Genomic DNA, 22,633 nt, shown 5'->3' on the forward strand with positions numbered 1-22,633 from the left:
AGTTAAACTAGTTCGAAGCTGGTTGAAAACGAGCAGGCAAGAGAGTTCCTCGCACGATGTGTAGGAAGAGTAGGAAACTGCTTCCTTCGGGGCATTGCAGCCTCTGCAGGTCTGAGGGTTCCCGTAGACAAGTCCATAGAGGAAAACGATCCGGAGCTGGCAATGCTGCTCCCCTGCCGGGGCGGGAGAGCCTTGCCCACGCGACCCCGAGCTGGGAGCACCTGGGGGAGGTGTCGCTGCACTGTCAGCCTGTTTTTACGCTCTTCCCTACCCATCCGCTGCTGCCGTTGCAAAAGAAGATGCTGAGCTTGATGGACCTTTGGGCTGACCCGGAGCAAGTCCTTTGGCAGGATTTGCTGTGAAATTGTAGCAGCTCCCTGCTTAACACATGTGCAGGGGTGTTAACAGCGGCGTTAGAGCAGATCTGCTCAAGGATGATTAAAACCAAAAGCTCCCACGACAGCCCTCTCTGCCCCCGAGGTCGCTGTCGGCTTTTAAACCCGTTTTGCGCAGTGCAGAGAAATTAACAGGTTCTCTGCGGGACGAGCATGGGATCTGCTCTGCTCCCTTATTCGGAGAAACACCTTCACTGTTCTTGCTGGAAAGAAAAGCCGTTCTTGCTCCCTAGAAAGAGCAGGGGAAGTTTAATCCCCTGTCATCAAAAGTTTGGCGGAGGTATGAGCAATGATGGTATTGCAGAAGGTGCCAGGGAAAACCCAGCTGTAGGTAGTGCTACTGGCAGTGGCTGCGTGCCCGCCGAGCAGCCAGCGGGAGGGCGCAGGGCAGGACGGGGTGCGAGGACAGTGTGGGTGGCCGCAGCGCCGGGTGAGCGGCACCCTGCAGCCTGGCGCGGAGCCCTCCCGCAGCCTCGCTGCCCAGCAAGCTTGTTCCAGGAGCCACCCAGTCACCTTTGCTCCTACACCGCCGCGGCCCTGAAGGATGCCTTGGACCCACACCCTGCACGGCGCCATCACAGAGTCCAGCCGGGCTCGGGTCCCCGGCGCTGGCAAAGTGCCGTCTGCCAGCACCGTGCGTTGCTGATGGCCGCGGAGGGGGCTGCGTGGGGGCAGCCGGGGCCTGGGCTGCCCGATGTGGGGTTTGCACGCGAGCGCGTAGAGCCACCCCGCGTGCTGCCACTGCAGGCCCCAGCTCGCCGGAGCGGGGCACCGCGCAGGCCTCCTGCCACCCTGCAGCGTGGCCGTGCCCGCTGCGTCGGCAAGGCCTCGCACCCCCGGCCGTGCTCGGGGCCGCCGGCTCCAACGTGAGGCCCCAACAAGGGAGCCTCTTTCTCCACCTCGGTCTGTGGTGCACGGTGGGCAGGGTGCCTGCCTGCCTGCCCGCGGGGTGCCCCGGCTCTGGGACGGGGCCCGGGGTACCCACGGCCCTGCTCCCCTGCTCCGTCACCCAGTGGGAAGCAGGGACCTCCTTCCCCGGTGGGGACGGCTGGTTCGGGCCTCGCGCTGCTGCCGCCGAGCGAGCCCGGGGGGCCGGGACCGGCTGCGGGCAGCGCGGTGTCAGCGCTCCCGGGGCCGCGTGGCCGTGGCACAGCCACTGCCGCCTGTGACACTGCTGGTCGTGGTGCACCCAGCAAAACGGGACGGGAAGAGATTTGTGTCAGCATAGGGCGGTGGGTGTTCCCGCTTGGTGGCCGCAATCCCCTCACCGGGATCCTCCAGGTCCCCCCCCCCCATCACAGGATTTATAAAGAAACAAGGCGGTGAAAGAGGAGAGGAGCAAAAAAATCAAAATCATTTAATGGAAAATCAAAGCAGAGGGCAGGAACCTCCCCTTCCCCCCCCCCCCCCCCAGGCTGGAAACCTCCCCGGCCCACGCGGAGAAATTCCTGCGATGTCTCAGCGGGCGCCTGGGAGGAGACGGGCCCTGGGCTGGGGCCGGGCTCCCCGTCCCGGCGCGGCGGCAGCGCCGCGGCCGCAGGGGCGAAGCCGCATCCGCCGCTCCCGGTGACGAGGCGCTCGCCTGGATTCCGGGATTAATTAGAGAGGACGTTACACGGTGGCTAATGGGAGCCTTTTAAATCATCCCGACCGGCTGCTTCGCCCGGAGCGCAGGCTACGCTGGCGTTTTCTCTTTCTGCGTCGGCGCAGCATCGTTTCTGCTGTCAAACCGACAGCGCCGGCTCGGGGAGGCTGGCTGCGACGCCGCGGGGAGAAACGCCGGCCGGCGGCAGCCGAGAAAATACCCGCGGCGTAATTAAAAGGTTGCTAATACGCGGTTATCGAGGGAGCAAACGCGAACGCGCTGGGGCTGGCGGCGGGTGGCGAGTGCCATCCCCGGCCGCCCGCGCGGCCTCCGCGCTCCCGGTCCAGCGGCGACCCTCGTTTAACCACCCGCCCCGCCGGCTCGTTTGCTCGTAGCCTGCAAAAAAGAGGCCAAAAAGGGATATTGCCTTGGCGCAGGGGCGCCCTGCGGGTCGGGAAGCGCCGCCGCACGGGGTCTCCAGAGACGGCGGCCCGGGAGGAGGCGTCCCACCGCCGTCAGCCCTCGGGGGGACCGATGGGGCGACGGGGAGGGCTCGGGGCAGGCGGGAGCCCAGGGCGCAGGCGGGGGGGGTCTGAGCCGACGCTCGGCGCCAAGCCCGCTGCCGGGTTTCGCACCCGTCTTTATTAAAGGGTTTGTTTAACGTCCGGCCAAGCGATAGCGCCGGCCGGCGCTGCCCGAGGGACGGCGGCGGCTCTGCGGCGCCTTGGCGAGTCAGCGGGGGAGGCCTCCAGGACGCTGCCCGCGGCGCCCTCGGGCTGAGCTCGGCCGCGGAGCAGCCGCCAAGCGCGGCCTCGGCGCGCAGACCCGCGGGAGGCACCGGCCGGCGCTGCCCGACCCCTGCGGCCCGGCGCGCTTTCGCTCTCCCCGTTGCGTTTCCAGTACTAGACTCGGCGGCGCTCGGACGGGCGGGCATGGGGGGTCGCTCTATACCCCACGCCATACCCCACCCCGGGCTGTCCCCGTACCCCCCTCCGTTACTCCACCGGCTGCCCCATAGCCCCCCCCCGTTGCCTCACCCAGGGTGCCCCCCACATCCCCACCCCATTACCCCATTACTGTCCCCGGGGTGGCCCATATCCTCCTCCATCCCTCCCCGGGGTGCCCTATACTCCCCCATTACTGTCCCCGGGGTGCCCCATGCCCCACATTACTGTACCCGGGGTGGCCCATATCCCCCTCCATCCCTCCCCATGGTGCCCCATACCCCCCCCCATTTCTCCCCGGGGTACCCCATACTCCCGCGTTACTGTACCCGAGGTGCCCAATAACCCCATTACTATATCCGGGGTGCCCCAAACCCCTGCCATTCCCCCTTGAGGTGCCTCATACCCGCCCATTAGTGTCCCCGGGGTGCCCCATAACCCCTCATTCCCCTCCCAGGGTGCCCCATGCCCCCCATTAGTGTCCCCGGGGTGCCCCATACTGCCCCATTCTCCCCCGGGGGTGCCCCATGCCCCCCATTAGTGTCCCCGGGGTGCCCCCCGGGTGCCCCCTCACACCGCTGCCCTCTCCCCGCCGGCTCCCCCTGCCCCAGCCCGTCCCTCCCGGGCACTGCACCTGCCGCGGGGCGAGGCCCCGCCCCCGGCCCCGCCCCCTCCAGCGGGGAGGCCAATGGGGCGCGGGGGCGGGGCGGGGCGCGGCGGCCGCATTGAGGGGGGTGTAGGCGGGTGAGCAGGTGGCGGCAGTGCCGCGCGGCGTCGGGGCTCCGCAGCGGCTCGGCTCGGCTCGGCTCCGCAGCGGCTCGGCTCGGCTCGGCTCGGCTCGGCTCGGCTCGGCTCGGCTCGGCTCGGCTCGGCACCGGCACCGGCACCGGCACCGGCACCGAGAGCGGCGCGGCCGGGCCAGGCCATGGCAGCGCCGCGCTCCTTCAGCGCCGCCGAGGTGCGGGCGCGCTGCGCGCAGGGCGCCTGCCTGGTGCGCTGCCGCCGCCGCCTCTACGACCTGACGGCCTTCGTGCGGCTGCACCCCGGCGGCGAGCAGCTCCTGCGGCGCCGCGCCGGCACCGACGTGAGCGCCGCGCTGGACGGGCCGCCGCACCGGCACTCGGCCAACGCCCGCCGCTGGCTGGAGCAGTACTACGTGGGCGAGCTGGAGCAGGTACCGCGGCGCGGCTGGGAGCGGGGTCTGCGCCGCGGTGGGGGTGCCCTGGCTCTGGTGTCTATGGGGCGTGGGGGGTATGGGGCACCCCGGGTCCAGCCTCTGCAGGGTGTGCAGGCTGTGTAGGGCGTATGGGATGCCCTGGGATGGAAAACTGAGGGTCTGTGGGGTGCAAGGGTTCAGGGTGTATGGGACCCCCCCGGGTCCAGGGGGGTGTATGGGGCCTGAGGTGCACAGAGTGCCTAGGATCTGTGGGGCCTGAGGTGTGCGGGATCCAGGATGCACAGGACGTGCCCGGGGTCTGGGGCCTGCAGGGCCTGGCATCTATGGGGTAGTGTGGGTGGGTCCCGGGTGCCTGGCTCCGCTCCCGCCCCACGGTCACGTCTCCACCAGGGCGCTGGCTGCGCTGGGGAGGCAGGATTGCTGGGTGCCCCAGGCCTGCCTGGGTGGCACGGAGGTGTTGGGGCCTCTGCATGAGGCCGCGCAGCTGGGGGAAGGCCTGGCATCGCTTTTAGCGAGACCACGCGGCACGGGGCGGGCGGTGGGGCGGGACACCTGCAGTGGTGCCAGCGCTCCCGGCCGTGGGGACGGTCGGCTGGGGAGCGGGGCTGGGCCCCCGCGCGCTCTGGGCTGCCTGGTTCGCCCACGCCACCCACGCGCCATGGGTGGCCGTTGCTCGGGAGAGGTGACGAGCCGCTTCGTCACCTGTGCCGGAGCGGCGCCGCGTCCTCGCCGGCCCTGCGCTCCGCCGCGGGAGAGGCGGAAGGGAGAACGCCCAGCCGGGAAGCGCCGGCAGCCGAGCTGGCAGGCGGCAGCGTGGCACCGAGCGCCGCGGCTCTAATTACCGGCCTTCGGGCAATGGGCGCCGGCGGCCGGGACCGCCGCAGGCAGCCTCCGTGGGCCAGGATGGATTTGCGCTTGGGCTGGCGCCTGATCTACCCCCGGGCCTGCCGTCCTTGCATGGAGGCCTGGCTGATGACCTGCCCGGCACCCAGGGCACCCTTGCCAGGGAGCGCTGGCCGGTGCCCGTCGCCCGTGGGGGCGAGCTGAGCCCCTTTGCCAGCACAGCTGATACTTTTCTTTTCATTTTTTCCTCCCCCCGCTCTCATTCGGGGCCTGCCATCGTAGGACACCCCGGCGTGGGTCAGTGACCGGCAGGCTGTGCCTTGTGTCCCTCCTGGGGTTTTGTTTGCACTCGATGATTTTTTTTTTTTTTTTTCTTCCTCCTGGCCCTCGCGCCCAGCTCCGAGCGCGCCGCATAAGCCCGGCTTTATCGATGGCTTTATAGACGGGCCTTTGTTCGCTGCGCCGGAGGGCTGCTGCGAGCGTTTGATGCAACGCTCTTCCCCCGGGCTCCCGGCGAGGGTAACAGCTCTGTCGGGACGCCCTTGGCCGTCTCCCGCCGCCGGTGACTCCTCGCAGGCCCAACGAGCCCGACGGGTTCGGGTGAATGAAGTTACCGGCCGAACGAGTTCTTGCGCTGCAGCCCCGCTGGAAGGGCAACGCTGCTGCGCAAATGCAAACACGCGGCGTGATAAAGCCCGAGAGGAGAGCGCCAGCAGCGCTGCCTGGCACTAGATAAACTGTCCCCGCGCTGTAACCGGGGACAAAGTTGCTCGCGGTATGGCGGGACTCGCCTCTGCCGCGTCTCGCCGGCAGGCAAATTACAAAATTATACGGCCGGGCTCACAGCCCCTCTCCTAGAGACCCCGATAAGAGGGTTGTGGCAGAGGACCCCCGAGCGAGGGTCCCGAACTGCCGCGCTCTCCACGGCCTCGAGCGCCAGGCCGGTGGCTGGCCGGCACCGACCTCCTTGCACCGCGGGCGCCGGAGGCTCTCCGAAATCTAGCTGAGGGCCTGCAGGCTGCACAACAGGTTGTGATTAAACCAGGCGTGAAGCCGCCAGGCTCGGGAGCCCAGGGAAACCCAAGTTTATTAAATAGGAGCCTGGCTTAATTACAGAGCCGGACGGCTGGGTCGCTGGGGATGGCGTCGGCCTGCGGCTGGGGTGCCCGCGCCGGCCGTGTGGCAGCAGGCACCTGTCCTGGATGAATCACTGAGCCCAATTGTGCTAAACAGAGATTAACCCTGGGCTTATTTTTTTTAATCGATGCAAACAGCGTTTCAAGAGATTAAAGCAAAGTGTGATAATTATCCGAGCTAGACCGTGGATTTTAACAGCCTCGCTAGAGGGGAGACGGATCATATAATTATCCCTTCAATTTAAGCCACGGGAGACTTTCATCACAGCCTCTCTGGGGCTGTGTGACATATCCATGAGTCACTAAAACTCTCCTTTCCCTCTTACTGGCTACTGTCCTTCCTCTCGCCCATCCTCTTCGTGCGTAGGCTTCGCTTGCCTTTGCTCTCGTTCACGGCATGATCTCACTTGTAGGTAGGCGCTTGCACAGTATTTGACAAAGTGTTGTAATAATCAACCGTACATTTTCTCTCTTTATTTTTTTTTATTGGTTCAGCTACCTTTAACCTCCTTTCAATAGTTCGGCTGCACCCAGTATTTAATGCTGAGCCCTGGCATGGGGGAACCGCCGCTCGCGACCGGCAGAGCCACCGCCACCTCCCCGAGCGGCGCCTGGCTGCGCCTGGAGGCCGCCGGCTCCGGCTCGGTTTGGGGCCTCGCCAGCCCTCGCCCCGGCCGTGGGAAAGCAGGTTTCCTCGCGGGGCCGCCGCGTCCCGGGCGGGCGATGCAGCAAGGCGGTGGTGCGTGGGTCTCATTTTCCCTCCGTCGCATCAGGCCTCTTGCGAGCGCCCGCCGGCAGGACCCGTTCTCTCGGGGATGAGTCGGGCGGATGAGCATCACCCGGCCCTGAGCCGCGCTGGGCAGCGGCTCCTCGTCCTCCTCCGGCTGCCGGGACTGGGAGCAGCCACGGCGCCCCCGAACGCTCCTCGAAATGCTTTTGGGCAGACATGTCTTTGCCCGTTCCCGAGGAAGGCATGCGGGAGGGTGACGCGCTGCGAGGCGGCAGGGTTTCTGCAACGCCGGCTGCGTCTCAGCGCTGCGGCAGCAGCCGCGCCGTCTCCCGTGTGAGCTTCTCGGGTGCCAGCTCGGTGCTGGTTTTTTTGCAGGCACCTGCAGCCAGATGTTGGTAAAAATCCAGCTAGCTTGCATTGCAAAGGGCTTTGGGTGCCTAGCTTAAGCCTCGCTAGTGGCCGCCCAGCGACCCGCTGCTCCTCGCCCAGGCCATCGCCGCTGCACGGGCGCCTGCATCCTCGCCCTGCTGCGGGGTTCGGACCCTCCTCGCCGGCCGGCTCCGGGGCCAGGGTGCCCGCGGGGCAGAGGCGGCAATGCCAGGGATGCTCGGATCCATGTCTCGCTGCCGGCCCATGGCAGGAGGTGGACACCCCTCTCTGCCGGCACCGGCCGGCCCGAGCTCCCCCAGCCGCCTCCCCGGCCTCTCTGTCTGCCCCCTCTTTTTTTTTTTTTTTTTTTAGCTGTAAATTCCCTTTCGCCATCGCTCAAACGCGCAGCCGGTCTGGACGGGGTCGTCCCTCATCCTTCCCACCCTCCGCACTCGCCCTCCTCGAGCGGCCGCCGGAGGCTCGCGTCTGGGGTGGCGCGTCCCGTCCCCCCTTGTCCCAGGGAGGTGGCAGGGGGACGAGGAGGAAGAGGTGACGAGGAAGGGGAGGGGGCAGGCGGGGACGCCACGTGGCACGGCGGTGGCACCCGATGTTTGTGTGGCACCCGCGGCTCTGACCTGGCTGCAGCGTCAGTGGCTCCTCTCCTCCTAGGACTGCTTTTTTGGGGTGTTTGGGATTTTTTTTTGGTTTGTTGGGGGTCTTTTTGTTTGTGTTTTGTTTTGTTTTTGAACAGATCACACCGAGTCGTAGTGCAGGAGAGCCTCGTGCAGGCGGTGAGATTTTGGTTGCGTCGCTGGCTTGCAGACCCCATGGCAGCAGGGGGGCTGCCGGGAGGGGGCTGCGCTAGCCCCTGTCCGAGTCCCCCGTCATCCTCCCTGACTTGGGATACCCTGGGAAAAAGCTGAAGGTGCCGAAAAGCAGCCTGGTCCCTCCAGGAGGCTGCCTCCGAGGCAGGAGGAGCCGCCTCTGCGGTCCCGGCGGATGGGCAGAGCGAGCGGTCCAGGGCGGCTCGATTTCCCCGGTGAGGTGCACAGCTTGGAAGTCGCCGGAGCTCGGCTAGAGCAAAGCTGTGCTCAAGTGCTGCCTTTTAATCGGATCTTTTTTGATGCACGTAGCCCATGGATCCAATATCCTTGGGCAAAGCCGTCCGCTGCTTTGGTTGCTCCGGCTGGAAGAGCCGGGGCGAGGAGGTGCAGGCTGCCGCCCGACGCGCTCGCGTCTGGTGGAGGGGCCGCGTTCAGGGACGATGCGGGCAGAGGAGTTGCGGTCACAGGGACGTTTCGGAAAGGGCAGGAGAGGAGGGATGCTGGGCTGGTTGCATCAGCCCGGCTTTCTTAAGCATCCTTCCTGCCGGCGGTTGGGTGCAGAGGCAATCTCGCTGTGGGGCCGACGGCGCAAGCGTCGAGGCCGAGAGCACGGTCCCTCGTATCTCGGCGCTTCCTCTCCGGCATGGAGAAGCCGCCTGTATTTTAAACCAGATTTTTCTCCCAAAGCATCTGTAGGGAGCAGGGTAACCACAGCGCAGCTCTGCGGGGATAACCTGTAACTCAGCTGCCCGCCCTGGCTGCCTTTCAAGGGATGTTTCTCTCCTATCTTTGCATCTCGGCATGTGGCTGAAGGAAGGAGCGTGGGAAGCGTGAAATATTGGTGGAGCCCTTTGGAAACGCGAGGAGGGAGTTGTGGGCAGTCCACAGCGTCGGGTCTCGCTCCGAACCGGCGTCGCAAAGCACTCGCGTTAAAATTGCTGCGTGCTTGAGGCCAGCCTGGCGGGAAATAGCTGCTTTCCTGCCAGCGCCCGGGTGCCTCGAGGCAAGGGGCTGCCTCGGGGCTGGGTAGTGCAAGTCGCCTACCGGTTTTGCACCTTCTGGGATGAGGCTTAAATTCTGCCTAGCCGCGGAAATGGGTTGGGAGCCCGTCCGGCGAGGAGTGTCTGGTATCGGCAAACAGTCCCGAGGCCGTGCGTCAGCGTCGCGAGGAAGTTACGGGGTAAAGTCCTATCCGCCCCGTCAAGGTGACGCTGCTACTCCTGCATCCCCGGCTCCTCCGCGGCTGCTGGGGCTGGTCCTGCCGCAAAGGGGCTCGGAGCGGGGTTGTTCCCCTGCGGGGCCTTTCGGTGCCCGGTGCCGGCTCCCCTCGCCTGCAGCGGCTCCCCGGCTTGCTGGAGCAAGGGTTTCCGCGGGCTGCCCGTCGCCCCTCTCTCCCCGTCCTTCCCATTTAACTCTTCTCCCTGCCCGCTAGGATACGTGCAGCCTCGCTCTGGCTTAATTGCGGAGGCGAAACGCCTCCGAAGGGATGCGGAGGCTCTTGCTGTCCCCGCTCACGTGCGGGGACCGTCCGGCATCTCGTGACGATGCCCCGTCCGGGAAGGGCCGCCCAGAAAAATCCTTGCTCTCCGCAACCAGCCCACCTGGAAAACCGAGCGGGCACGGCACAGCCGGGCTGCTCGGCCGGGCCGGCCCCGCGGCCGGGTTAATGGGTAACTCGGAGAGCTGGAGAAAAGGCACGTTTGGCATGCCCCGTCTCGGAGCCGGGGCGGCTGGCTGCGCCCCCGCGAGGGGCACGGCTGCCTGGGGCTCGCGTCGGCAAAAGGCCGGGCTTGGCAGCGGCCTCGCCAGCAGGCGGGCAGGTTTCTCCTGGTTTTTCCATCTTGAGGCCGCGCGCTTGGACCGACGGGTCCTTCTGGGGCAGCTCGGCCCGGCGGGGGCCCTGAGCTGGTCGGCGGGGGCCCTGCGGGGTTAACGCCCGCGAAGCGCGCCGACGGCCCCGGCGAGGGCGCTGCCATGCGGCGCCGGGCGCGGGCGGCCCCTCCTCGCCCCGCTGGCGATTAGGGAGGCTTTGCAGCCCTCTGACCTTGACGAAAGGTGCCCTTAAGAGCCGCTGCCGGCTGCGAAGGGCGCTCTGCCTCCTTGGCCGCTGCGCGGTCCCGTCGCCGCGCTCGCCCGGCCCCCTCGGGGCTCTCGGCACCCCCCGGGGGGGGGGGGTGGCGGCGCTGCACGGGCCCGCGGGCTGGGGGGAGCGAAGCTTGGGCCCCTTTAGGGTAAATACCGGCTCGGTGGCGCCGAGCAGCGCAAGCCGGGCTGGTTCGGACTGGTGCTCGCCGGGCTCTTCGCCCGCGGGAAGGTGATCCGCCGCCTCGCACCGGCGCCTGGAGGAAGCGGCAGCGGAGCACCGGCAGCCTCCCCGCTCGGCACCGCCGAAGCGCCGCCCGGGGCCCCCCGGCACGGCTCTGCCGTGGGCATCGCCGCGGGGGGCGGCCGGCTCGCGCCCTGGCGCCCCGCTCTCCCCAAAAAGGCAGGCTCCTGCCGCGCTCGGAGCTTCCCCGCCCTTCGCCCGGTTAGGAAGCGAGAGGGACGCCGAGCCGCGCAGACGGGGCGGCGGTAGCCTCCCGCCCGGGAGCCCCTGCGCGCCTGGGAGCAGCGTCGCTCCTGCAGGCGCCGGCTCCGGGCAGCGCGGCTCCCGAAAGCGCCGCCCCTTCCCCCGAGAGCCCGGGGCGCTGGCGACGGGCTGTGCCCCAGGGTTCAAAGCGTAGCGCCGTGCGCCGCCGCCGGGGACCTGCCCGCAGGGATCGGGCGAGTGACACCGGTCAGGCTTTTCCCGTAGTCACTTGGCGGGCCTTTGCTCCCGGCTGGCCCGGCTCGAGCTCGCCACGATCCGAAACCGCGTTTGCCGCTGCCGCCTTGCCGCTCGAGGCGGGGTGCTCGCACCTCCCCTCTTGTTGCGGGGGCTCTTTTTGGGGTAGCTTTTTTTTTTTTCCCTCCTTTCTTTTGGGCTGGGGACTGGAGCGCTTCGCCCGCGTGGCCCTCGGCGCCCTGCCGCCGCTCCGCCTGCCGCAGGAGGACGCTTCGGCCCGAGAGCGAAACAAGGGGCCAATTGTTCCCGGGGCGTTTTCCAGCGGGGCGGCAGCCGTTCCCGCCCGCCTCGTGCCCCCCGTGGGGGTGTTTGGCTGGAAGATACCTCGCGTTTTATGCTCGGGTAACAAGGCAATCCTTTGTGGGGGGGGGGGGGGGGTAATGGTGAACTTTGTGGCTAGGCTTTTTTTTTTTTTTTGCAGTCTAAAACCAAACACAAATATTAAATTAACTCTCAGCACTGCGAGTGTGCAAAGACTTTGGACAAGTCTTGCTGGGAGCGAGTGCCCGGAGCGGGGAGCCGGCCCTGCCTGCCTCGGTGCGCCCCCCCCCTTGGTTTTAGGTGGCGAGCGGGATGGGGCGCGTGGGGGAAAGGTGCTCTCGGGCGCTCGGTGTTGCCAGAGCGAAAGCCGGAGCCGGGAGGGTTGGCTGGGCCCGTGCAGGCACTCTGCTTCGGAGGCGACGCGGAGAGGGTTTTGCAACCCGGCTTTGGGCTGCCTCCCGCCCCCTTTGCAGGAGCGAGGAAGCTGGCAGGGCGCAGAGGCTTCCCCAAAGCCCGGGTGTCGCGCGGGGCAGAGCTGGCGAGCTCGGCTGCGGCTCGTTCCAGCCCTTTCGTCCGCCGGAAGGGCAAGACGGCACGGGAGCGTGGAGCGAGGCTTTCCCAGGCGCCGGCCCCCGTTCAGCCCGTGGGGGAGTCTCGCCTTGGGGGGGGGGGAGACAGCGCCCCAAAAACGCAGGAGACCCACGGCGTTTTTCCTCTTTTTTCTTTTTCAGAGCCTCCTCGAGGAAGAGAAACTAGCGGATGTCGCGCCTCAGAGGACCAGCAGGATGGATCCGCGGTGTAAAACGGTGGATCTGGACACGGTAAAGGCTGGGGACGGGTCACGAGCACCCACGGGTGCCGGCACAGCGCGGTCTTTGCTGGAGGGCTCTTGCAGGAGCCCAAGAAGTGAGGGCATCGGTCCACGATGGCTCTGGGAGCTGAAATCCTGCCCGTCGCGAGGGTGCGGCGCTGGGGGAGGCTGCGCTCCGGTTTGGGCCCTGCCTCCCGCAGGGAGGCGAAGGGACGGGCGCCACGAGCAGGGCGCCACAGCTCGAGGAGGGGACGGTTTCTGGCCCTAGGACGGCAGGCGATGCTTCGGAGGGTGCCGGAGGGAACGGGAAGGTGAGGAGGGGGCCGAGCTCGCGGGACGGCGCGGGGCCGGCACCGCGCGGGCGATCCGGGCTGCGCCCGAGCTGCTCGCGGCCAGGCTGGAAACACGTCCGGGGCGCTCGGCGGCGCGCAGGTGGGATTGCTCTTGCTGTATCGCCCAGGTGCGGCTAGGCGGGGAGGCTCCTGGAGCCCGAGCGGGTGGCTTTCTCGGACAGCGGCTTCGCCCTTGGAGGCGGTCGGCGCTGCCAAGCCTCGCGCGCCTGCCTGAGCGCAGGCACGCGGCAGGCAGCGGTGAAGAGACCGCGTGCCGGGTGGGCTCGCCCCGGCGGCGTCGAGTGGAGGAAGGTTGAGCCCAGCCGTTCGGGGACTGAAAGGGGCTGGGAGTGGAAGCTGGTGCCGGCCGGGGCACCCGTGGGTCCTGCCGGTGGGTCTGAACTTTGCCTCTTCCCGGCTCGCTGGAGCCGGAGAAACCTGGATCTGCAAATCTCTGCAAGCTCCGGGTTGGGATTGAAGCTGCTAATAAAGCACAAGCTGAGCTACCGGTTATTCAGACAAGCAGCGCGACGGGTTGTCTCTGCGGCGCCCCTCCGAGACGCGACGGCGGCTCTCCCCCGAGGACGCCAGGCGTGGCTTTGGCAGCACGCGGGTGTCAAGCTAGCTCTACGGAGACCGGTGGGGCTGACGTCCCTCTGACCGGCCGCATCCAGAGCTGGGCTCGTCGGGAAGGAGCCGGGCTCGTTTTTTGGGATGCACGTGAAGCTGCCCTCGCTGCGGGCTCCCCTTGCCCGTCGGCCGGTACATCACCTGGCAGCCGTAGCTTGCACGGCCACAGCTCTTTCATGAGCTTCGGCGACTGTTTTATCCCTCGAAAGGTTTTTTGAGGGAGGCAAAAGCTTTCACAAGCTCATCCTAGTGCTTGGCCACTGGTTGCCTTTGAGAGGAGAGGAAGCACCCGTTGCTGGGGGAAGAGAAAATCTTCCCTTTCGGATTTTTCCCAAACCAGCTTTTTGGCTCTGGAATTTTCCTCTAACCCACCGTGGCTGGCGGAGGGCATCTCCGTGTCCATCCGTGCGCTCAGCGCGGGCTGTGGTTGTTTTGGCCCCGCAAGAGAGCGTCCATCCGCCCCCGGATGCCTGCTGTAGGTATGGGCGCTGGCGGCCGAGTCGGCCTCTCCCCACGCCTGCTTGTGGCTTTTTTGGCCGAAACGCTGCGTTCTTGCTAGGCAGCAAAGCTGTCTCGCTGCCGCTGCAGCGCTCTTCCCCGGCCCGTGGCGGATGCCCGCAGCCGGACGCCAGCCGCACCGACGCAGCCCAGGGCGCGCGAGAAGCCCGTTGAAGCCTTGATTGCCGCTTTCCGCCGGGAAGCCCGGTTCCTGGAGGAAGGGCTGGCGGAGGCCGCGCTTGAGCGGCGCTCTCCTTGATGGCCGACTTGAGCAAGTGGCCGGTGAGTCAGGCGGCAGCGACCCTGCAGCCGGGCGTGGGAACGGCGCCGGCGCCGCGGGCTCAGCTGGAAGTTGCCACATCTCGCCGGGCCCGCGCGGCAGGAGCAGGCGGTGTTGGGTGCTGGCGTTGCCGCTGCCGGATTACTCAGGGCGCAGCCCCGGCTGCGGGGTTCCTGCCTCGGCCCTCTCGCCGCTCCGAGTTCCTGATGGAAAACTGGCGGGTCCAGGGCTTGACCGCGCTTGCGCAGTATCTGTCCTGGGGCACAGGCGGGACGGAGAAACAGCCTTATCTAGCTCGTTTTGTGGAAGAGGCATCTTGGGAGCTGTTGAGCAATTGCAAAGGCTTCGGTAGGCAGCGTTGCTGGTTGGGCCTCTCTATTTTTGGCCCAGAGCTGGTTGCACTTGTGTGCACGTAATGGTGTGCACATACGTGCACACAACCATGGATGCCTGGATTCCTTCTCGCTTTGGAAGACGGGTTTGTTAGGGGCATGCAACCGTGTGCAGCGAAGAGTGATTTGAATTTTCCTTCCCGTCCCATGTCCTCTTCCCCCCCATCCCTTTTTGCTTCGCTCCTGGCAAAGCGAAGCAAAGCAACGACCCCAGGCCTGAGCGCACAAGAGTACTAAAACGGTTGTAGTCACTGCGTGCTACTGGGCCTTCTCCAAGGAGAAAGGTCCTTGGCTGGGAGAGCTGTCACAGGGACGTGTCCTTAGTCCTCCTGGCTGCTTGCCGGCCCAGCGACCGAGCAGGGAGTATCTCTGGTGGCTTATTTGACCTTGATAATTCAAGGGGAAGAGAGCTGTGGTTGCTGGAGCCGCCGCTGAGCCCCGGCAGCGCGGGGCAGGCCGGCCGTGGTACGGCGGCGTTCACCTTGAGCCGGCGGACGGTACCGGGGAGCGCAGCTCCATCTGCGCGGGAGGAAGAGCGCGTGAGCCAGCTCAGCCCTGCCTTTGCGGGAGACAGAGCCAATGTTTGACTCTGCTTGGCCGCTTTCTGCCTCTCGCTAGTGCTCCCGGCCAGGACCAAAACCCCACCGGGGTGCTCGGGGCTGGTTAAAGCAAGGAACAGCCGCCGGCTGGGAGCAGGGCGGCCACCCCCGAGCGTGGGAAGGCATTTGGGCCCCAGAAACGGCGAGGATGCCATGAAGCAGCCCCGGCGTCGCTGGCGGATCGCACCTGCGAGCGGGACCGTGTTTTCCGGGGCAGCGCAAAGCGGAGGGTGGCGTCGGGCGGGCGCAGCCACGCGGCTCGGTAGCGGCACCGGTAAAAACCCTGCCCCGTTCCCTGCTCTCCCAGGACCTGGTGGACTGGCGCAAGCCCTTGCTGTGGCAGGTGGGCTACCTGGGCGAGAAGTACGACGAGTGGGTGCACCAGCCCGTGGATCGGCCCATCCGCCTCTTCCACTCGGACTTCGTGGAGTCCCTCTCGAAGACGGCATGGTGAGTGCCCGCGGCCAGCCGGCTGCCCCTGCCCGCGGCTGGCCCTGCGCGGCGGGAGGGTGAACTCTCCCTCCGGGGACCGGTGCTGGAAGCTGCGTGTCGACCCTGCTGATGTCTCCTGCTATCCTCTAGGTACGTGGTCTTCATGGTGTGGACTCCTGTGGTGCTCTATCTCAGCTGGGTCAGCTACACGTCCCTCGCTCAGGGCAACACCAGGCTCTTCTCCTCCTTCACGACAGGTATTGAGCCTGCAGCAGCGCGAAGAGCCGGGCCCAAGCCGCGGCGCCTGGGCAGCTGCAGGAAAGCGTTGGGAGGCCAGCTCTGCAACAGGAGATGTTACCCTGTGGGCCTGGCTGGTGATAAAGGGGTGGGAAAGTGGTGGCGGGGGAGCTGACGTGTTGGCATCGCTTCCCCATCGCTTCCTTCGCTGCATGTTTGTGAATAGTTGCATGCAAAAAGCAGTGAATTAACCCCCCTATCCATACCCGGCTGTCGCCAGCATGCAGTCTCCCGCACGGCATTGCCTGCGCCGGTTTAGAGGCCGAGGTCGCCTGCCTCCGTCGTGTCCTCTTGCCTGAATGTTTCCAGCTTGCGCCTACGCCCAGGGCTGCCTGCCAGCTCCGAGCTCCCGCTGGGAATGCTGCCGGTAGGGACGGGGCGATCCCTGCAGACGAGGAGAGGGAGGATATAGGGATCAGTAGCTGGCACCGTGGGCTCACGTGCAAGAGCGAGACCCAGAAGTTGGGAAGAGACTGCAGATCTCAGCATCCTTTCAGGGGTAGGGAGGTCCGCGCCTCTCCCAGCACAGCTGTCCCCGAGGTTTCACGATCAGAAGTGCGGGGAGATCTCTCTCGTACTTCTTTCCGCCATGCCCGAGTAGCCCTGGGGGCCTGCAGGGCCCGGCTTGCCGTCCTCCCGTGTGCCACCCCGCGCTGACGCCCACGGCGGGCGGCAGCTGAGCGCGGCGCTGGGAAAGGGAGGCCGGCGCGCCGCGGCGGGGGAACAAACCCGGCTCTCAGCGCCGCTGGCGGGGCCGCCGGCTCGGCACAGTGCGGCGCTTGTTTGCCCCGAGCGCCTGCCCTTGAATCTGCCACTGTCTGCTCGGCCGGGAACAACAAGCGCCGCGGCGGCGGGGCGGCCGGGGGCAGGCTGTGTCCTTTGTTTTTTAGCGCCCTGTTTGCAGCCCCGGCCGCTCGGCTGCTTTTTGCGAGGTGCCACGCGGTGCCAGCGGCAGCTGTGCCTTGGTGGTGGGGGGGAACGACCGGAGAGCCGGTCCCCTCTCCTCGCCGCCGACCTGCCCCGCTCCGGGCACGCAGAGGGGTGCTCAGAGATAGCCAAAAATCAGAGCTGCTGGAAAGGGGCTCAGGGTCTTTGCTCAGCAGGTTTTGCTGTTTTATATTCCTTTTTGATGCAGAGTTAAAACCAGGGCATCTAAGCTGCTTGCAAGCCTGCTTTCAGGCAGGAGACGCCTTTGCTCCGTTAGCCCAGCGTCCGCCGCGGCGGCGCGAGATGAGAGGCAGGTTGGAGTTGCTCGTCCCCAGAGTATAAATTTTTGAGCCCAAACTGAGCGCAGTCAGGGTCCGGAGGCAGGACCTGCCACGTGCCCGACCGTGAGCGCTCCGTCACCCCGCGTCCCGGGCTGTGCGAGCAGGCTCAGCGAAGCCCAAGCGCTGTCAGGCAAGGGACGCAAACTGCGGATGGGTTTTTCTTTGCTCTTGAGATCATCCCAACCCGCAGGCCTCGCTAGCGTGGGTGAAAGTGGTGGAAAGGGTCTGCTAGCCCTCTCCAGGTGAACGCTGAGGCATCGTAGGGCTCAGAGGAGCACGCCTGCTCTAAGGAGATGTGTGTTTACAGGCAGGGTGGCATTGGTTTCTGGGCTGATTTCCTAGAAAGACATGGGAAAGGCAAGCTCAGGGGAGGAAGCAAAGGGCCAGGTGCTTGGTTTTGTTAGCATGGATCCCATAAACATCGGAGGAGCTGATCAAGAGGGGAGCGTTCGTCTCTCGGGAGGCAGGGATGAGGGTGGATGGGGTGCAGCGACCCTTGGAAAGGAGGCTCCTGCTCCATGGAAAGTGGAGTGGAAATGCCATGAGGAAAAAAGGGCCTCAGATCTGCGCGGTGGCGTGTATGACGGCAGCTGCAGCCTCCCTGCTCCGTGAAGGGAGAAATCGGCATCTGGGACCTCGCTGCCAAAAGCTTATTTTTTCCAGCTGCCAAAATGTACAGATTTGGAGGATCAGAAGTTGCTAGTGAAGAAGCAGGGCTGGCAAGGAGGAGGTGGCTGAAAAACACTCTTCAGGGGAAAGCTCCCAACAAAACCATTCTCTGCAAAAAGACAAGCCAGAAATACTGTCTTGCTATAGTGTGCGTTGGTTCTGAAATGTCAGCGTAGGTTAGGTACCTCCTGCTTGGTTTTTGTGGGCAAAGCAGCTTTGTGAGCACCAGGTTCTCCCCCGAGGCAGTCAGGGCCCTTCCGGAGCAATGACAAACCCCATATTTGGTGCATTTTCCCCAAAAGCTGCAGTTCTGGCCCATTTAGCAAAGCAAGGCTCTGGAGCAAGAGCCACTTGTTCATGAGCATATCCGGGCTGCCTGCTTCTAGCCCGTTTGGTATCTGCGATGTCAGGAGAGCTTGCCTGGGGGCTCCTTGTTGCAACAAGAAGTTTTTGCAAATAAATTATTGGGACCAAGCAAAGGCGTGATCGGGGCAATGCTTGGGGAAAATAGTCCTCCCATCACCACTGGCTGGGCAGAGTAGCTGCCTCCATCCATGTGCGGGGGGATCGTGACACTCTCTGGCGTGGCTGGAGCATGCCCAGGAGGTGGAAAGAGGCTGGCACAGATGGCAGGAGCTGCCATCAAGCTGTAGGTGAGGCTGGAAAGGCCTCTCGCCAGGTGGCCGGGGGGATCTCTGCTCGGGGAGATGCCGAGTGCTTCCTGCTGGGAAGACAGTGAATCCGGGTGCTGTGCAGGAGGGATGAGGGAAGCACTGAGGTGCAGAGCAGCTGTGTCTCCAGGGCTGTCCGTCTTGCTGGCTGCTGACTGCTGCATGTCTTGTTGTGTAGAGTACTCCATCCCCGTGCACAAATACTACTTCCCCTTCATCTTCCTCCTGGGGATGTTCCTGTGGTCCCTGCTAGAGTACCTCATCCATCGCTTTGTCTTCCACATGAAGCCACCTGCTAGTAACTACTATCTCATCACCCTGCATTTCTTGTTGCATGGCCAGCATCACAAGGTGAGTAGCTATGCCTGTGCCGGCTGCCTGCTGCCACGGGGAGCCCCGGGCGTGGGAACGACGGACTTTGCTCAGGCGGAGCCTGTCTGTGCGTGTTCAACGTGACTTGTGGCATCTTTGCCCTGAGCGGGGCCCTTACGTAATGCTCGGGAGAGATGGGCTCGGAGCGACGAGCTCCCCGAGAGCCAGAGTTAAACCTACCAACTCTGCTGACAGGGTGCAATGGAAAGACATAAAAGCAATGGGCTCCCTCTAGCTTCGTTGGAGGAAACGTCCCCGTTAGAGCTGGGCCGACCTGCGAGCCGAGAGCCGCCAGCCCTGACGGCCCCAGCCACCTTCCTCCTGCATGGGCAGGGGCTGATCGGCTGCCAGTCTCACCCCTAAATAAATCTGCAGGGAGAGGCTTCTGAGTGCTGCTCTGCTGTTGGCTTTTCTGAAAAAAAGGAGCGTCCTAAGTGCACGTACATAGGCCCGGTCCCTCGGCTGGGGTAGGTTGGCGCTGCTTTAGTGCAACCAGAGGAGTTGTCCCCTGCAGCACCGTGCCTCGCACTGGAGCCTGAAACTGGGCTCTGGTTTGGGGTTATCTTAAATACTTGCTGGTGCTGGACTGCTGTGTTCTCCCCTGTTTTTTTTTTTTCCTTCTTGGGACCGCCAGCAAAACAGTTTTCTGGGAGGCCACTGCTACGACTGCAGTGAGCTCCAGTTTGAACGTGCAGTGGCCAAGAAAGAGCTGTTTGGGGACAGGGTTTGCCCTGGGCTGCCCCAGTCCTGGCTGGGGTCCGCAGCAGGCTGTGCCCGATTCCCCGGTCGTGCTTTGCAAGCCGCCGGGCAGGACGTGCTGGGGGCTTGGGAGGGGGTCAGCCTGCTGATCGTGGGCTGGGTAGCTGGGAGCTCACTTTCTCACCATCTCTCTCTGCTTCCAGTCTCCCTTTGACAGCTCCCGCCTGGTCTTTCCTCCCGTGCCGGCGTCGCTGGTGATCGGCTTCTTCTACGGGGTCCTCCGCCTCCTGCTGCCCGAGGTGCTGGGGCTCTCCGTGTTTGTCGGGGGGCTCTGCGGCTACGTGGTCTACGACATGATGCATTATTACCTGCACTATGGCTCGCCAAAGAAAGGCACTTACCTGTATGGGCTGAAGGCTTATCACGTGAAGCACCACTTTGAACACCAAAAATCAGGTAATGGCGTGTTTCCAACACGCGCTGGTGTGGCAGCCCCATCGCGGGGGGAGCTCAGAGGCGTTGGAAACCACGCTTGCCTTCGGTCCTGCGGATTTAGCTGACACACTGAGATGTTTGAAGCTTAGCACCCGGTTGGGTCTCTGGGCTGGGAAACGCTGCACAGAGATGCCTGGCTGAGCTGGGGAATGGCGTGGGCTTGCAAGGGGAGGTGTGGCGTACCTGTGCTTCGAATTTTCCATCCGGCGTCCCTCATAGAGGCTTGTACTTGGGTTTATCATGCTGCTCTTCCAGTTTCTGCTGCAAGGCTGAGGTTAAGGTGTGGGTTCCCCTTTCTCCTCCCTGCCTGCAGTTACCCGAAGGGATGGCAGGCAGTCTGCATGGCTTGGGGCACCCCGGCATGGGCACCCCATGGTCGAGCCTTTGCTGGCCAGTGCAAGTGGGCACCTCAGCACTCGCAGTGCAACGCTAAAGTTAAATTTAGGAGCTGGTGAGCGTGCATCTGATTAGCATGTCAGTGATGCTCTCGGGGGGTCACGTTTGTTGGGACGGGGGGGGACGATGTGCTCCTTAGTCTTCCCCAAGAATCATGCATCAAAGGCTTGAAACCAAGCTTGGTTTTGGAGTCCTGGGTGTGCAGGTGGGGTATCCGGACCCAAGCGCTGCACCGCTTGGTCAGCAGCGTATGGGATGACATAGCTGCATGAGCCCGTTTATCGGCCCAGGAGCTGTGGGAGGGGGAACCGCAGCAAAGAGGCTTCTGGGCAGAAGTTTCCCTGGCGTTTCTGAACGTGTCAGCTCGGTCAGCGTTGAACGCGAGCCCGCAGGGCACGCTGGTGCGTTGCAGCGGCCGGGCGGGAAGCCTCTCCTCGGCCTGGCCGGCCGGGAGCAGCTCTTCTGCTGGCCGGTGCTGGCACCTAGGGGATGCCGTCGCGGAGGCAGAGCCCCAGGGCTGGGGGAGGCACCGTGGAGAGGCGTCGGCGGGTGCAGGGTGAGGCCCCGGGCTTCCCTCGGCCTGCCCCGCACCTTCCCCGGGCCTGGCACTTACTCAGCCTGCCCTTTGCCCGGTTTCCTAGGAGAAGGCACCCCGTTCAGATAAGTTATCGTGAGTGGGGCTGGTGGCGTTTCCCAGCCACCTCCTGCGAGCAGCCTTTGTTCCCCCCGCTCTTCCTCCTCGCCCTCGCTCGTCACCCCAGGGCTGGGCCGGGCTCGCGCCGTCCTCCCTCCCTGAAACACCAGCCTTCCTCGCCCGGCCCCCGGGGCAGCCGCAGCCGGCAGCCTCTGCGCCGAGCCGGGGACCTCCCATTCCGGCATGTGCCACCCCTCTGGGCCTCAATCCTCCCGGGGGAGGGCGGCGGGGCCCCGTCGGCACCGCCGTCCCCCTGAGCGCTCTCTCCCCCCTGCCCCGCAGGCTTCGGCATCAGCACGCGCTTCTGGGATCGCCCCTTCCAGACGCTCATCCCCGAGGAGACCTTTGAGAAAGAGGACTGACCGCCCCGGCGCGGCGCCCAGCTCGACAGCAGCGAGCGAGCGAGCCGCCTCCTCCTCGTCCGCCCCGCTGGCATGGGGTTCGCGTCCCTCCCCGGCAGCCGAGCGGCGCCGGCGGACCTCGGCCAGCTTGCGGTGAGGCGCCCTGCGGCCGGCCCGTGCGAGCGGGGCTGGCCCTGCCTCTCCTTCCCCCGGGGCTGCATGGAGAAGGTCGTGCCCAGACCGTCGCGCACCAGCCTGAGGGCGCACCGATGCCCCAGCCTGGCCTCCAGCCCGCCCGGGGCGGTACCGCCGAAACCGCTCAGCGGGTGGCCCTGGGTTTCCTAGCGCGGGCTGTGCTAGGGACCAGGCTGGCTCATCCGCCCCGTGTCCAGCCGCCCCAGAGCGGCGGCAGCGTCGTCCGGGGAGCCAGGAGCTGCTCTTGCCGGGGTCCGGCAGAGCCAGGCGGGGAAACACTGTGCTGCTGAGGTCTTTCGCCGTCTCTCGTCTTTCCCCCTCGCCCTTCCGGCTGCTTCTGCACTGACAATGGGGAGGAGGAGCTCGTAGGACTGGGCTCAGCGAGCCAGGGCACGGGCTTCCCCGACGCAGCCTCGCTCCGGGGCCGGGCGCTTGCCGTGGTTCTCCTGCTCCGCGTGAATCCCTGGGGCTGCTCCTGCCGTGCCAGCGTGCCCCTGAGCCCTCTGCTTTCCTCCCTGCCCTCCTCTCTTGTGCCACTGATGCACGGGCAGCTCTATGGCCTGGCAGCTGCCCGAGAGATGAAGTGCCAAACGCTTCTTGCTCGCCAGCCTTTTCTCCTCTGCCTTGCGCCTCCCCGCAGACGCCTGGAGCAGGGGCCCGACCTTGCGGCTGGGTTTCCTCCTTGTGGTGCAGCAAAGCCTCTCGCCCAGCGCTGGGGTGAGCAAAGGCAGCCGGGGCCGCCCCGAACCGGGCACCGGCTATCCTACCCTCGGGAGGCACCAGCAGATCCCTGCTCCTCGGCTCCCTGCAGGATGGAGGCTTCATGCTGCTGCACTTTTTTTGGGCTGAAGCCCTACCGCTCGCTGCCGGCCTCCCGGAGAGCAGGCAAGCTGCTGCCATGGTTAGCACAGCCCCGACCCACGGCAGCAGCTCCTCGCTCCTCCTCGACGCCCGGTCCTGGGTGTCCTCCCCGAGATGTACAGCACTCTGCGTTTCACAGCATCACTTAACTCTCCCCAAGGGGCTTTCATATCTCGGGTCAGTTGAAAAGCCAACGTCTCTTGCCCTGCTCCCAGCGTAGGGTTTTCCGGGGCCTGCCGTTCTCGGAGTGGGGATAGCGCAGATCTGTATTTTTGCCTTTTTTCTAACCAGCGCACTGTATCACTATGCCAGATTTATCATGTTAATGTTTTTTGTAGACATTGACTACTTGAAACTCAAACTCCAATGAACAGAATTGCTAAGAGATGCCTTTTTTGCTGATCCTGTGATTTGTTTTTTTTTTTTTCTTCCTAATGTTTACTGCAGATATTTAAAGGTTTGGAATAAAGTTATATATAAAACTGTAAACATTACAATTGTAAATAAACTGTATATTTTGAAAAATAAAACCTTTTAAAAAGGGCACGGCTGCGAGCATGGGTGAATGTAGCATGCAGGTACCACCCACCAGCGTGGCATCCAGGCACAAGAT

The 22,633-nt window shown here is 65.0% G+C and overlaps 1 protein-coding gene across 1 annotated transcript; it reads left to right on the forward strand.

Moving 5' to 3' along the window:
* The first annotated feature begins 3,660 nt into the window (after positions 1-3,660).
* Positions 3,661-22,565, forward strand: FA2H (fatty acid 2-hydroxylase). Its single transcript, XM_068955946.1, has 7 exons — positions 3,661-4,098; positions 11,820-11,909; positions 14,938-15,080; positions 15,213-15,319; positions 18,146-18,318; positions 19,242-19,494; positions 20,906-22,565. Exons 1-7 carry the CDS (start codon positions 3,850-3,852, stop codon positions 20,983-20,985), a joined length of 1,095 nt encoding a protein of 364 aa, XP_068812047.1. The 5' UTR covers positions 3,661-3,849; the 3' UTR covers positions 20,986-22,565.
* The last annotated feature ends 68 nt before the right edge of the window (positions 22,566-22,633 follow it).

This window comes from Struthio camelus, chromosome 10 (genome assembly GCF_040807025.1).
Source record: "Struthio camelus isolate bStrCam1 chromosome 10, bStrCam1.hap1, whole genome shotgun sequence".
In the NCBI taxonomy this organism is placed as follows: Eukaryota; Metazoa; Chordata; class Aves; order Struthioniformes; family Struthionidae; genus Struthio; species Struthio camelus.

Coding starts and splice junctions, on each gene's coding strand:
- FA2H (XM_068955946.1), top strand. CDS start 3,850: ATGGCAGCGCCGCGCTCCTTCAGCGCCGCCGAGGTGCGGGCGCGCTGC. Junction 15,320..18,145: donor CTTCTCCTCCTTCACGACAG/GTATTGAGCCTG, acceptor CTTGTTGTGTAG/AGTACTCCATCCCCGTGCAC. Junction 18,319..19,241: donor TGCATGGCCAGCATCACAAG/GTGAGTAGCTAT, acceptor CTCTGCTTCCAG/TCTCCCTTTGACAGCTCCCG.